General features: G+C 42.4%; 1 protein-coding gene across 1 annotated transcript in view; it reads left to right on the forward strand.

Moving 5' to 3' along the window:
- Positions 1–15,338, forward strand: part of LOC126237286 (UDP-glucosyltransferase 2-like) — a 107,887-nt gene that overhangs the window by 77,177 nt on the left and 15,372 nt on the right. Inside the window, exons 5-6 of the mRNA XM_049947232.1 lie at positions 7,045–7,267; positions 14,617–14,836. Of these exons, the coding sequence (XP_049803189.1) occupies positions 7,045–7,267; positions 14,617–14,836 (443 nt within the window). The remainder of the gene's footprint in view (positions 1–7,044; positions 7,268–14,616; positions 14,837–15,338) is intronic.

The following is a 15,338-nucleotide window of genomic DNA, read 5'->3' on the forward strand; positions in this document are numbered from 1 at the left end:
GCGTACGTCGGCCCCACATAATGCCACCTGAAAACAGCAAGGGAACCTCCATCTAGCTGCACTCGCTGGGCAGTGTGTCTAAGGCGTTCAGCCTGGCCAGGTTGCCTCCAAACATGTCACCGACGATTGTCTGGTTAAAGGTATATGCGACGCCCATCGGTGAAGGGAACGTGATGCCAATCCTGAGCGGTCCATTTGGCATGTTGCTGGGCCCAATTTTACCGCGCTGCATGGTGTCGTGGTTGCAAAGATGAACCTAGGCATGGACGTCGTGAGTGAAGTTGCGTATGATGTGCCTATCGCTCAGTTTGAGTCGTAACAGGATGTCCTGTGGCTGCACGAAAAGCATTATTCAACATGGCGTTGCTGTCAGGGTTCCTCCGAGCCATCATCCGTAGGTAGCTGTCATCTACTGCAGTAGTAGTCCTTGGGTGACCATAGCGAGGCATATCATCGACAGTTCCTGTCTCTCTGTATCTTCTCCATGTCTGAACAACATCGCTTTGGTTCACTCGCAGACGCCTGGACACTTCCCTTGTTGAGAGCCCTTCCTGGCACAAAGTAACAATGCGGTCGCGATCAAACCGCGGTATTGACCGTCTAGGCATAATTGAACTACAGACAACACGAGCTGTGTACCTCCTTCCTGGTGGAATGACTGGAACTGATCGGCTGTCGGACCCCCTCCGTCTAATGGACGCTGCTCATGCATGGTTGTTTATATCTTTGGACGGGTTTAATGACATCTCTGAACATACGCTTGGCGTATTTTTTGATTTAACTAAGGCATTTCATTGTGTTGATCACAAAATACTGCTCCAGAAGTTGGACCATTACGGAATACGGGGAGTAGCTCACAATTGGTTCACCTCTTACTTTAGCAACAGGCAGCAAAAGGTCATTATTCACAATGTTGATAACGGCTGTGATGTGGGATCTGAGTGGGGTAATGTCAAGTGGGGAGTGCCCCAGCGATCAGTGTTGGGGCCGCTCCTGTTCCTTATTTATATGAATGATATGCCCTCTAGTATTACGGGCAGCTCCAAAATATTTATGTTTGCTGATGACACTAGCTTGGTGGTAAAGGATGTTGTGTGCAACATTGCCTCGGTTTCAAATAGTGCTGTACATGACCTCAGTTCATGGCTTATAGAAAATAAACTAATCACAGTAAGACTCAGTTTTTACAGTTTCTAACACACAATTCAACAAACCCTGACGTTTTAATTTCACAGAACGGGCATATGATTAGTGAATCTGAACAGTTCAAATTTCTAGGTGTCCAGATAGATAGTAAGCTGTCGTGGAAAGCCCACGTTCAAGATCTTGTTCAAAGACTTAATACTGCCATTTTTACTATTCGAACGGTATCAAAAGTGAGTGATACTTTGACACGAAAATTAGTCTACTTGGCTTATTTTCATTCGCTTATGTCGTATGGTATTATATTTTGGGGGAACTCTACAAGGACATTTTTGGCTCAGAAACGGGCGGTTCGGTCAATAGGTGGTTTGAGTTCACGAACCTCTTGTCGACCTCTGCTCACGAGTCTGGGTATTTTGACATTGGCCTCTCAATATGTATATTCCTTATTGTCGTTTCTTGTTACCAATATTAGTTTATTCCCAAGAATAAGCAGCTTTCACTCTGTTAATACTCGGCATAAATCAAACCTCCATTTGGATCGGACTTAACTCTTGTGCAAAAAGGTGTGCAGTATAATGCTGCATCCATTTTCAATAAGATGCCACTCGAGTTCACAAATCTTAGCAGTAATCCACGCGCTTTCAAATCGTAACTGAAGAGTTTCCTCATGGGTCACTCCCATTCTGTCGAGGAGTTCCTTGAAAATTTAAGCTGATTCTTATTGTATTGCTGATAGCGTTTACTTAAACTTATGGACTGACTTTTTTCAGGTTCATGAACATTTATTTTTATCTGTTATTACTTTTATGTTGTAAGTTCATGTACTGACACGTTCCATGACCTTGGAGATTTGCTCCTCAATTTGGTCCTACGGAACTTGACGTGTAAATAAAATAAAAATAAACGAATTCCTCAAATGGTTCAAATGGCTCTGAGATCTATGAGACTTAACATCTGAGGTCATCAGTCCCCTAGAACTTAGAATTACTTAAACCTAACTAACCTAAGGACATCACGCACATCCATGCCCGAGGCATGGTGCCTTTCCCTTTCCTAAAACCAAACTGATCGTCATCTAACGAATTCTCAATTTTCTTTTCGAATATTTTGTGTATTGTTTTTGTCAACAGCTTGGCTGCGTAAGATATTAAGTTGACTGTGCAATAGTTTTCGCACCTATCTGCCCCTACTATCTTTAGAATTGTGTGGATGATATTTTTTGGAAAGTCTGATGTCGCCAGGCACAGATTCTAAACACCCCGTACCCCTAATCCGCAGCTTGTGATCTAGTGGCTAGCATTGCTACCTCTGGCTCACGGGGTCCCGGGTTCGATTCCCGGCTAGGGGACTGGGTGTTTGTATTTTCACCATTTTATCATCATTCATGAAAGTAGCGAGATTGGACTGTGTAAAGACTGGTAATTTGTAGGGAGGCTGATAACCACGCAGTTAAGCGCACCAGAAACCAAACATCATCATCCGTACCCCTAGAAAGAGAAATCTACAAGGCTTAATCGAACGACTGTGCGGGCCATTGCCGGGATGGCCGAGTGGTTAGAGCAGCTACAGTCTGGAACCGCGTGACCGCTACAGTCGCAGGTTCGAATCCTGCTTCGGGCATGGATGTGTGTGATGTCCATAGGTTAGTTAGGTTTAAGTAGTTCTAAGTTCTAGGGGACTGACGACCTCAGAAGTTAAGTCTCAGTGCTCAGAGCCATTCTGAACCATCTTCTAAAAAACATGTTGTACACCAGGAGCAGAATGTTTTGCGTGTCCATCGTGCACATACGCCGTTTAGAGTCTAGAGTGACTTTTTCATCTAAGTTGTTGACGATAAAAGTTCGATACATCTCAGCTGTGAGAGTACGTGCGATGTAGTGTGGACCCATGGTTTCAGCTCCAAGGATTCCGCACCACACATTAAAGGACTAACTACTTTAACAACAAACGTCGCGTATCCGTGTAGGATTTTCTGTGGCTCAGCGACTCATTAATTGCACCATGATCTGTAAACGTTTATCCGTCAGAGAACATTACACTTTTTAAAGCGTCCAGAGTGTGGTTATTCAGTGATTATTCGCAGGAAGTAACTCTCCGATTCTAATTGTTCCCATGTAGCTGCTGTGTCAAAGACAGCTGGTACAGGTGAAAACTGTAACAGTGTACTATTGGCTGCACAGGTGTTAACTTGATACTGGTGAGAGAGGCAGTGTCTCGTAAGCTGACGTAAGGATCGTGGTGTACTGTTGCTACGACAGAAACTTCCATATCCTCAGTTCTTACTAGTCTCCGTCTATTACCGCCGCTCCTTCTCAAACTGCTTGCTCCTTGAAGTCATTGTTGAGAACGTAATGCCTGACAGACCTTTTTCGACCAGAATATCTCACGCCACGATCTATGGCAGACGCCGAGCGTCAGAGGTTTTTCAGCTTACTCGTTGGATACGTATGTCATGTTTATTCCACGTCAACATCCGTCGCAGACTGAACCTCGTGTGACTGAGCATTCCGAACTAACTTGTGCAAGGATGTGTAAGGGTGCATTCTACAATTTAACTGAACATGATTCAAACTGTGCATCGTTGAAGCTCGTGCAAATCTTTCTATTTGACGCCACCTCAGCGAATCGATGAAGATGAGAGAAAACGATTGGGGCAGCACAAACACCCAGTTCCCGAGCGCAGAAAATCGCCGACCCGATCGGGAATCGAACCGCAGACCTCGCGATCTAGAGATTGCGACGCTTGCCACTATTTTTCTTATTATTCTTTTTGTCTGTCTGTTTCCTCGTCGATTTTCTTCTGCAGTTCTGTGCAATCGCCACTTGACATCTCTCAATTCCATCGATGAGAACTTCACTCTTTTTTTTTTTTATGACGGAGGGTGGCCATCCCCTTACCGACCACACTGAGCTGGACCGTGATCTGCCGCCATCTGAAAATAGATAATTATGAACAGCATGTTGCATCGATCTCTAAACGATTCACCAATTCTAGTTCCCTAACTAAAATTCATAGAAATATGATTTAAATATATTTGTACACAGTTGGATTATGTACATGAGTTGCATGATAAAAAGCGAAGTTGTATTTAAAACATTACAACTCGTTGCTGTAACTCCCTGGAATATAAATAAAATACAATCATAATTACGAAGAAAGTGTAACCTTTGTTACGTTTTTCTGTACGTACTTAGAAGAAAATTTTTACAGCCAACATCGCGTTCAAAATAATTTTTTATTGACCAGTTTCAACAGCTAAGACTGGTATCTTCAGATCTTCAAATCTTGTTTTGTGGAAGTCATGCTCTAATGTGCGTTCGTTACTCATGCTATGTTAACATCTTAGTGGAGAGTATACTGTATATTTCCACATAGGTTGGTCAACTTATCACACGTAAAATATACACAGGTAAAGTAATTTTGAACACGATCTTGGCTAATAAAATTTCTTTAAAGTACATACAAATCGTTCTTTCTCATATCTCGTTTTACGAAACTTCAGTCAGATTTTTTGTATGTGTCTACTGTGCCACTGCTCTATGTTCCTTGACAATGCCACCGATATAACCCGCCAGTCCTCTATTCTCGGCACGCTTACGTTGATTAGGCACGTCTGTTAACGACTGCACTAGTATAATGTCAGAGACATTTGCACAAATAAGTAATCCAGTTACAATAACTGCAGTTAGAACACTCAAAAGGAATGTAGAACCTACGTATAACTTTATAGAGCAGCACTTTGTGGGAAAGGTAACTTCCAATAACGGAGACCGCAAATTGATATACAAAAGTCTGGTAGTTTCTCTAGCAAGTCCGTATCTACAAAGTTATCTTCCAAGATGACTTCCTGTGGGTCCACTGTATTGGCGGCGATACCGCTGACTGAATATTGCCGCAGCTGGCCTCTTAGGATGGTCACCAATAGTTGTCTGACTGTGCCGTGAGCTACTGTGAATTGACTGTAGAGGCTACGCAGAGTTGCTTATGTTATTATGCAAATGAATGCACTCAGTGCTATGTCTGCGTAAGCAGAAGAAACTAACGATCAAAGTCCGAAAACAATTTATTGGACTGTTCAATTAACCAAAACAAATTCTCTAAGTTTAACACCAATGCAAAATAGAAATCCGTCTTCGAATCACAACTACATACATGAATAATATAGAAAACAACAGAAACAATTTCCTACTAGTCTCCGCCAGAGACCTCCGAGATACCAAGCCTAATCCAGAAATCAGCGAGAAGATCTAAGCCGGGCTGCCGGGGCAGCAGCTATCCACGTCTGCTGGCGGTCGATGAACCGCCTATGTGCGCCCGAGCGCCGGCCTTTATAGCGCTTGCCAGTGTGGCCGAGCGGTTCTAGGCGCTTCAGTCTGGAACCACGCGACCGCTATGGTCGCAGGATCGAATCCTGTCTCGGGCATGGTTGTGTGTGATGTCCTTAGGTTAGTTAGGTTTAAGTAGTTCTACTTACTAGGGGACTGATGACCTCAGATGTTAAGTCCCATAGTGCTCAGAGCCATTTGAACCATTTGAACTTTATAGCGCTTCGGCGGATGAGTACCTCGAAACTATTTTCCATCACGTGGTTTGACGTGTGAAAATAGTTCCGGGATCTGCAGCGACCTCTTCCTTATGTTTATGTAGGCCGGTAGTGGCCCCTGGTGGCCGCTGGTGTCTTTGCAGTGTTGTTGTTCTTGTTGTTGCTGTTGTGGCCGTTCATTGTTATTGCCTGTCGGTTGTGTAGTGATTAGTGTGCCTGCTAGCGGGTAACCCGTGGCTGCAGGTTGTCAGTTTGGTTGCTGATACTCTAGGCGCCGTGATGTCTGGTGGAGAAGGCCACAGCACTCAGTCCGCGTTATTGGCTGCCGTCAGCCAGGATGACGAGCTGTTTACACGTTGGCTCTCCAAGTAAAGTGATGTCACACGGCAGCTGATTGGCGTCTGCAGAACGAATGCCAAAGTATTTTCGTAGACAGCCGTCGCTGTCAGCCTTTTCCAACGACCACACCTGCTGATTATGCAACCAGTGACACCACACTGTACAAAGGGATGTTGTCCGGCGGGAGTCTAAATAAATATTCCTTTCACCTGTTACTCGTATTCTGTAAGTTACAGAGAATGGGACACTTTGTATAGGTTCGTGGATGAAATGTATGTAACTGTTCGAACTACACAGATTTTCGAAATGTTGTACTTTATTGCCTTTCTGAAGAAAACAAAAGCAGATAGGTTACTGCGTAAGCAGCTTAATATTACATACATCGAAAACATTCACGAGAGCACTTTGTGAAGGAATTGAAAACAGGGTGGGGGGTATCTAAAGCACATTAGAAGGGGATCGGTTGGAACTTAAGAGGACCAGAGGTATTCGAGAAACTATTTTAGTATAACAGTTAACAACGGAGGGCGGTTTATGAAACACAAGAAAACATACATTGAATTCTTAGAAATGAGGAAGATTTTCCATTCATAGGATGTGATAGAACAGTAATCTCTTTATGAAAACAGACTCAAGTGACTGGCACTGACGTATTCATGCAAATCGTATTCATACATTAACCTTAATTGGCTATTACAAAAGCAGATATTTTTATTATATACCATCTGTACTTAGATGTTTGTTTTATTTCTTCACATAGTCGCCATACAAATTTAAACATTTATGATATGGCGACATGAGCTTCTTTAACCCTTCATTAAATAGTGGTGCCTCCATACGCTTTAGCCAGTTGTTGACAGCAACCTTAATCTGACTGTCGATCGTTAATAGCCAAGCAGGCCTTCATATTGGCAAAAGATAGAAGTAGCTTGATGCAAAATCCGGATAACAGGGAGGATACTGAAAAAAATCTTCCACAAATAAAATCTGGTTTTCACTACGTCCATTGTTGCAGCGCATCCGGGAGTTTATGGACGGGGCAGAACACGGAGTGATCTACTTCAGTCTCGGCTCCAATGTCAAAAGCAGCGCTTTGCCGTGGGAGAAGGCCAAGGCCTTCCTGGATGCCTTCCGGGAGCTGCCACAGCGCGTCCTCTGGAAGTGGGAGAATGAATCGCTGCCTGGACAGCCACATAACGTGATGGTCAGCAAGTGGCTGCCACAGCAGGATGTTCTCGGTAAGCTCTCGACCACCGCATTTCTTCTTTTTCCACATAAAGAATTTATCACGTCTCAGTAAGTACCATGTATTACAGGTAAACAAGTCCCTCTTATGCAATACGAGTATCTGACACTTCCGTAGGGGCTTCTTGAAGTTATGTTAATGGAGCTTATCTCAGGCCGATATGGCTGGTACAGTCTGAAAGATTCCCTTCTAACCTCCTTGCCTAGGGACGCCAGATGAAAGTTGATGTCGTCAAGCCCTGAATGAAAATTGCGCAACGGATAACTGGGGAGGGGAGCTTGAGAGCACTACCAATAGAGCGTGCCCTTTCTGTACGATACTAGGCAAGGGGCTGGAGGGCTCACACGCTGATGTGTGGCTCCCTGCATTCTATAGCTTTTATTTTAAATGAATTCCTTTAACTTGACTTCTTCGTGATTTTTGAGGTATGTTAAAGATTGATGACAACTGATTACCTATTTATTTTAAACATTATCACTCGATTTTACAGCGATTGCAGCAATTGTTCCAGTTTACAGATATTACAATTTTACAACTTATAGCTCGGGTATATTATATACTAATCTGCACGCACATTTCTACGGGCAAGACGGTATTGCGTTGGCCAAATGTGTACCACCAAAGTCTCCCAATATTTTACATAGGACATCCATCATGTGAAGAGGATAACGGGCAAACTGGGGACCAGATACATTAACACATGGGGTCAAATTTCCGAAATTAAACGAGAACATCATTCCTTACACAATCCAAAGCTGGAAATAAAAGAATTAGTACAAATATTCAAATACCTCTATCCATGCGTGAACATTGAGACAGACGCACAGAGGGCACGTCTGTTCACTTACCCGTCTTCTGTAACACTCCCAGAATATCGCGGGCACCCAGAGGTCTTCCTGGGCCCCGGTGGAGGGGATGGTCCGAACCACTTGGCCGTGACCAACCTCTCCACTCAAAATCTTGTGACACTGGAACGTCTTTGACTTTTACCTGCCTGTGCTGTCTCTCTGATCCCCTACCCAGGAGTAAGGTTGGCACTACTATACTACAGAACTACTTCCCAACTAAGATTTGGCCACGCATTACGGAAAGGTATGAGGAGGATTAGGAAAGTTCATGTGCAGATTCACATTCACGTACAAGAAATGCATAATACGCGTCACATATAAATACGTATTATGAAGCCTGACACATTTCTTTCCACCCGTCCACACGGGTTCTGTTGCACCCGCGGCCAGCCGCGTCGTGCAATAAAATTGGCGGTGGAGCTGCCTCTGTTTGTATTTCACGGCACGAGCGAGCAGTGAAACCTGCTGCTTATGGAGCGGAAACTACTGTACCGTTTCAAGTCGAAGACTTATCTCCTGAGTAGAAGGAACAAAAATTAGAAGTTAATGTCCTGTCAGTGATGAGGCCATTAGAGAAAAGGCACAGGCCATACTGAGAAACGAAGAGAAACGAAATCGGCCGTACCCTTTTCAAAGCAACTGGTCAGTTACTTTCCATAAGTGATCCAGGGAAGCCACGAATAACGGTTATCGAGATGACCTAAATGGGATCTGACGCGGTATCCTCCAGAACTAGTGTCTACTGTGTTAACCTCTGCGTACCACGTTTGATCCACAATTCTACTCAGGCGTAAGTAAATGAGGTGCTGAGAGCCACAAGGGCCTAAAACACACCGTCGTAGATTTTGAGACTGAAGCACGTTTGTATGTTGCTGACATCTGCTGATCTTATGGTTAACCAGCTTTATCAGTGCTGTACCCCAACATTTTATATATGAACATTTGCGAAAAGCTCTCTTGCCGATTTCTCTGATGTTCACATCCATAAGCACCCAAAGCACAAATTTTCACTGCTCTAGGAACACTCATTGACTACAATGACGCCCATTTCTTCATTAAAGCTAAAAGTTATTGAAGTAATGCCCCACCATAACCTCACATTCCACGGCTTCAGCATTCTAGTCTCTAAAATGGACGCTGAGGATTTCAGGAAACTTAAGAGTGTTACTGTCGTCACTACCAAACTAAAAGTTGATGTTCGTGGTAACAATGTAAGAGTACACTTCAAAAATATTACGATGACGGTGTTTTCTACAGATTGCCGTGAACTGTTGTTTAAAGTAACATAGTCTTCGTTGGAGTCATAGCAGATCACCAGTTTCTTCAAGTGGAATAATGGGCGACCACAGTTTGCTATTTTCCCACAGTGTGTGGATGTCTTGCACAGTCTAGTGCCCAAATAAGCAGATGGAAAGCAAACATCGACCTTGAAACACAAAGACTTAAGAAAACTACTGTATCAAACTCAAAACACATAGACTTAACAAAACTGCTATATTTTGTACTTAAAAAGAATACTTTTATGTGAATCTCAAGCCAGAGAGTGTCCTTAATGAATATGGTGGAATAGATAATAGCAGTTTGTGTACTGCGTTTAGTATCTGTTCTTTATATTCTGACTTTAGCTTCACGGTAATTAAAAAAGACATAACGCTGAAAGAGACAGTATTGCCACTAACCTACAAAAGTATGATTTGTAGATTGACATTAACACTAATTACGCTAAACATTAAATAAAATTTCATGGCACAAAGTGGGTGCATGATTCTTTCATAGGAAATGTAAGATGTTGAGACTTGGTTAAAAAGTTAGGCAAACGTATGACATTCGTGTTTTGCCAACAAATCTGATTTTCAGACTTTTTTTCCAAAACTTTGTATCTGTCCTTTGTCTCAATTGTGCAACGATTCTGTGCTCAACTCCGATGTCTCGTTACACTTTTACTCACTGAAAACCAATAGAAATTTGCGTATGCATAGTTCGATGTGAAACAATTTGAAATCAAACCCCAGACTAGATAGAAGTTGATCTATAATAATGTACGAATTTGAAAGTACAATTGTTGGGGACTGAAAATGTCGTTACAAGACGTAACAAGTATTGTGAAAAACCCCGTAAGCGGCATGGCTAGCGTCAGGACGCTACCCAGCTGCGTCATTCGACAGATGCTGTAGACACCCAGGGACGACGAAAAGGTGTCCGGATACTAGCAATCACGGACAGAAGGTTTCACAGACTCGACAGGGTATGTAAAAGTGATGGACGGCGGCAGACACTAGCAGAGACTGCAGCAGCGGATTAATAGTGGCTACGCTGATTTGTACAAATGCTTTAATTAATGGAGGGGAGGCAGCACAAGATGAGCATAATAAAGAACTGATGTCTGATTACAATTGCGTGAACTAGTTTATTTTGTCTGCATGACGAAACATGGTGCAATCAGGAAAGAGGTGTTTGCTAATTAATTAGCGTCACTTCAACAGTGAAATGTGAATGAGAATAATAAATAGAAGAGATTTCTTATTTCAATGAAATCTTTTCACAAGAAATTTACAGACACAATTCACGCAACGTATCACAGCTCCCAGTGAAAAGTAACTAATGAACGGACTGTAATTTTAGAGGAGTTACCACAACCCCACAATCTCTGATTATATCAATATTGTTTGTATGGCGCAGAAGCTATACGTACCTCTCATTTACAGTTAAATTCAGATCAGAAAATGAGTCAGATTTAATCTAAAACAGTCAGATTAAATAACATAAACTGTTATAAAATCTCCGTTGCGATCATTTCAGACAGTGACCATAAGAAGATGATTCTTGGTTTAAACTGCCAGAATTATTTAAATGTAACAGGCCCGACGATTTTGATTATCTTCTCGTGCCGCGGCGAAACAGAAAACTGACCAAATAGATATCAGGGAGTAAAGCGTAGAATATATTAAATCCAAAGCAGATGCCTATCAACAGATAAGTCAGTAATTGTACTGTGGAAAGTTTTAAGCAACTCGTCTCCATAATCCTATCTTCTCTGGACGTGTTGGGCAATGTAATATGCGGTACATAAAATTGAAACAGGTAAAACAACGAAACATGTTTCCATTTGCATGTTGAGACCACTAGACGATGCAGAACAAACAAGTAATGCACGTTGTACGGTGCAGCAAACGAACTGGATGTTGTGATGAATTTCCAACTCCTAAAAAGAACTAAAACATAGACGCTAACAGAACAATCTCAGTCACACTGATGTGCGGCTAAGTAAATGGGCAATTTCAACTTTCTGAAATAAAGGTAAATTATTGACATTAATCATAGCACTAATGACTTTTATACACGTTAGCGCAGTTATATACAAATTGAGTTTGCAGCATTATCTGTACTAGTATATAAGGGGAACACGTTATTATCAAAACACTTAAAAAGTCCTTGGCCGATTGACTTCAAATTCTTACAATTTACTCTAATAAACTCTTAATGTAACAAGATGTGGTCTCTCAGACCGCTCGAAAATTTTGGAACTTGCTCTCCAAGGTTTGTACCAGCGGAATGCTTGTACAGTACCTCCTAACCTCCTTAAACCATCAACTCTACAAAGTTTTGTCGTCGGTTGCGTTATCGCCTTCTTTGTTTCTCGCTAACACGTGTTACTAACATGTGTCGTGATCTCCTAGACCGCGCCTCTTGAACTGTGTACCTATTCTCTTCAGTATAGCACAAAATGTGTCACAGGAACGTTCCCAAATTTGATGAAGTTAATATTCGGTGGATGGAGAAAGATGTCAGTGACATAGATCAGGAAATAGAAGAAAAAAAAAACAATTTTTCAATAGCCAATGATCATTGTTGTGCTAGCAGAGAATGAGTCAGAGGAAAAAGCTTCAGGACAATTGTGATGGGTACCTTTCTGTTTCTCCAATAAAGTACTCAGTTAAAATCAGATGTGTTGTAAGTGGTGTTAAAGAACCCAGCATCGAGTATCAAGTGTGGTGACCTTTTTGTGCCTATCGAGGGCCATTTTTATGTGCAAGTTTAAACTATGGAATTTAGTCGTACGTGAACATTCACTCACTATAGGCAGCAAGTAAAATTAAGTTCTCTAACACTTCATATATGAACGAGTGTACTAGTTAAAAAACCGTACAAAAGCATGTGATTTAGTAGGATAAAAGTCAGTTTAAGTACAATAGCAGGGCATTTAGGAAAACGTAATAGAACAACATATGGAATACCAATCAATCGATACTATAGTCACTAATGAAGATGCTGTTCAATTGCAAACTTCCTACTTACTTTTGTAATCAGGACTTTATTAAAAATGGCAAAGGTAATGTTAATCAGAACACAGGGAGGAGTAGTGATCTAAATAAAAGTAGATTTATTCATTCTTAACATCACAAGACAAAAAAAGTTAATGAAACGTGACACAAACATTTTTGACAAACGCTTTCACTAATATGGGGTCTATGGTGGACAAAGTGATCACCTGGGGATTCATACACGACACTAACCAGAACACTAATCGGTTTATCTGACTTCATACACGTGAATCCGAGGTGTGGCACTAAAACTACACCATCATCAAGCATCTATACTACTCCAAAAAGAAAAATATGGTTCGAAAGAACAGGGTGCTGAGAAACACATATAGGAGCCCTACGCCATAGCAGCGAATACTTTACCCTTCTCCTGGTCCAGGCGGGACACCACGATGCGTTCGGCGACTGAAGTCATTCACGGCAGCAATCTGTTATTAATGGCGCGTGCCCGAAAAATGGAAGTACGCGGTCTCGTGTTCGGCTAATTCGGAATGAAGGTACTTCCCTACGAGTCTCTGAAAGCCCGGTGGATTCCAGTGTGCAGGTGGACCTGTTTAATGGTCTGCCAAACCAACCTCACTCCGTCCCACGACTATGCATGCCGGAATAAGTCAAATGTTTAGACGGCTGACTCAAGACAAATAAATACACCCACGCATTATTTGTTGTGTGCTTTATGCTAGAACCATGGTTCAGAAGGTGACTGGCACAGGCTATAAGTGGCAAACTAGCAAGGGCACAAGTCTCACCATTTAGGTAGAGACCTTCAGTTCTTTACTAGTGAAGTGTCAGTACAAGACACCACTTCTCTTTCTCTCTGCTTTGCTCACCAGCTTGGTAGCAGAACACATTTACATCTTAGACTACTCTCACTTTAGCACATGCCAATCATGAGAGCTAGTGCCACATTCGAAGATTGCCCCTTGCTCTGCATTCACAGATTTTACCAATCAGATACTTTAAAGATAATTGGGAGAAAAGAAAAAAGATTCAGCTTTGCAGCCTCTTTCCCATATGTTTATGACACGTCCTTTGCTAACGACATGACCAGGATGGAACCACAGCCCTCCATAAAAAGATCGTTATCTCCCCTGTTGCGTCCATTTCGAAGTTTCCAAAGCACGGCCATAAACTCGCTAAAAGGCCTCGTACCTTCACAAATATGTTTTGTAACAGAGTCTGGACGTCTGTGACCTGTGCCACAGAAATTCGCAGAAAGGTCACAGTTTTCTCGTCGGCTTCCTGCCTAACAAGGGCCCATGCTCTGCCATATTGCTGGTCTTAAATGCTTTGCCCATTGCAGTGGCGTCTCCTCTGCACTGGTCAGCCTACCTGGATGTAGCCCCTGACTGATTGGTGCCATCCAACGTGTCTGCACAATGAGGCTACAGAACTCCGGCGTCATGAAATGTTTTCATCCAGGTTCCGCAGAAAAATCGCTCCCCTCGGCCCTCAGTCGTCGTATGCCTTTACTGGAGTCATTTAAATTGGCACTCTATTCCTTTGAATGCATTTAAAGCTTACCGCTGCTCCTTCACTAGAGTACACAAGCAAGAGCGTTAACTACTGCCCACCATTTCATTGTGATTTGTGAAGTCAGCTTGTAGTAAAGATCATTTTCCCTAAGAACATTAAGTGGCATGACAGCAAGTCAGAAGTGATAGTGCCCTCCAATCTCTCACAGTATCACAAGGAATTTTTCAATTCATAATATTACAGAGGGCAGCCAGCACTCTGATTGGAAACGCTGATCTACTGTGCTGGCTAAAACCCAAGACATAGGTTGGGACTTCCATGCATTACGATTTAAGAACTGTATCATAGAGCTGAAGCAACATGGAACAGTATTTCCATACCTGTGATCCAAGTTCAGTTGGATGCTTAGGCCCATCAGAACAATTTTCACTTCTGTGTAATAACCCAAATAACCTAAAATCAACTAAACACTTAAATTTTGTATTCCCCCCCCCCCCCCCCCCCCCATAATTTACAAGTTTCAATATTTGCTGTCCAGCCCAGTGTTGAAATGACCAGCTGTGTAACCTATTTCATATAATTTTTCTCCATACAGAATTATTCGTAAATAAACATTTCTATTTGATTAATATTGGTAGGAATTGTTGGAAATGCTGTGGAAAAAATGTTGTGAATGTTACTTGTTCTGTCCTCAGCTCACCCTAAGGTGGTCCTGTTCGTCATGCAGGGAGGCCTCCAGAGTATGAACGAGGCCACTTACCACGGTGTCCCGTTCCTCGTGATCCCATTCTTCTCCGACCAGGCGCACAATGCCGCCAAGATACAGCAGGCGGAGCTTGGCCTCAGGTTGGATTTCCATGACGTCACAAAGGATACTGTGTTACGCAGTATACGTGCCGTTTTGCAGGATTCAAAGTAAGTCTTTAACAGACAAAAAAGGCGTGTTAAATGAGAATATCTTTTCGTCATAGTATAACAGTTACAGTAACAAAGCTTCATATCAACGAAAATTTTATGCTCTAACATAAGCCAGATAAAGTTATTTCGTGAACTACTTTCTGCTCTTTCTTCTTTTACAAATGAGTATACTTGTGCTAAAATATTTGTATACAGAAGTGCTATCATAGAGCTTGTATACCACAAATGGAGTTAGGGGTCTTAGTCGAGATATTTCTAGTGATGACTGAGGACAGTGTACTGTAGTGTGTAGTTCGTTTGCAGACTAATAAAATAATTCAAATGGTTCTGAGCACTATGGTACTTAACAGCTGAAGTTATCAGTTCCCTAGAACTCAGAACTACTTAAACCTAACTAACCTAAGGACATCGCACACATCCATGCCCGAGGTAGGATTCGAACCTGCGACGGTAGCGGTCGCGCGGTTTCAGACTGAAGCGCCTACAACCGGACGGCCAC

This window comes from Schistocerca nitens, chromosome 2, assembly GCF_023898315.1.
Source record: "Schistocerca nitens isolate TAMUIC-IGC-003100 chromosome 2, iqSchNite1.1, whole genome shotgun sequence".
In the NCBI taxonomy this organism is placed as follows: Eukaryota; Metazoa; Arthropoda; class Insecta; order Orthoptera; family Acrididae; genus Schistocerca; species Schistocerca nitens.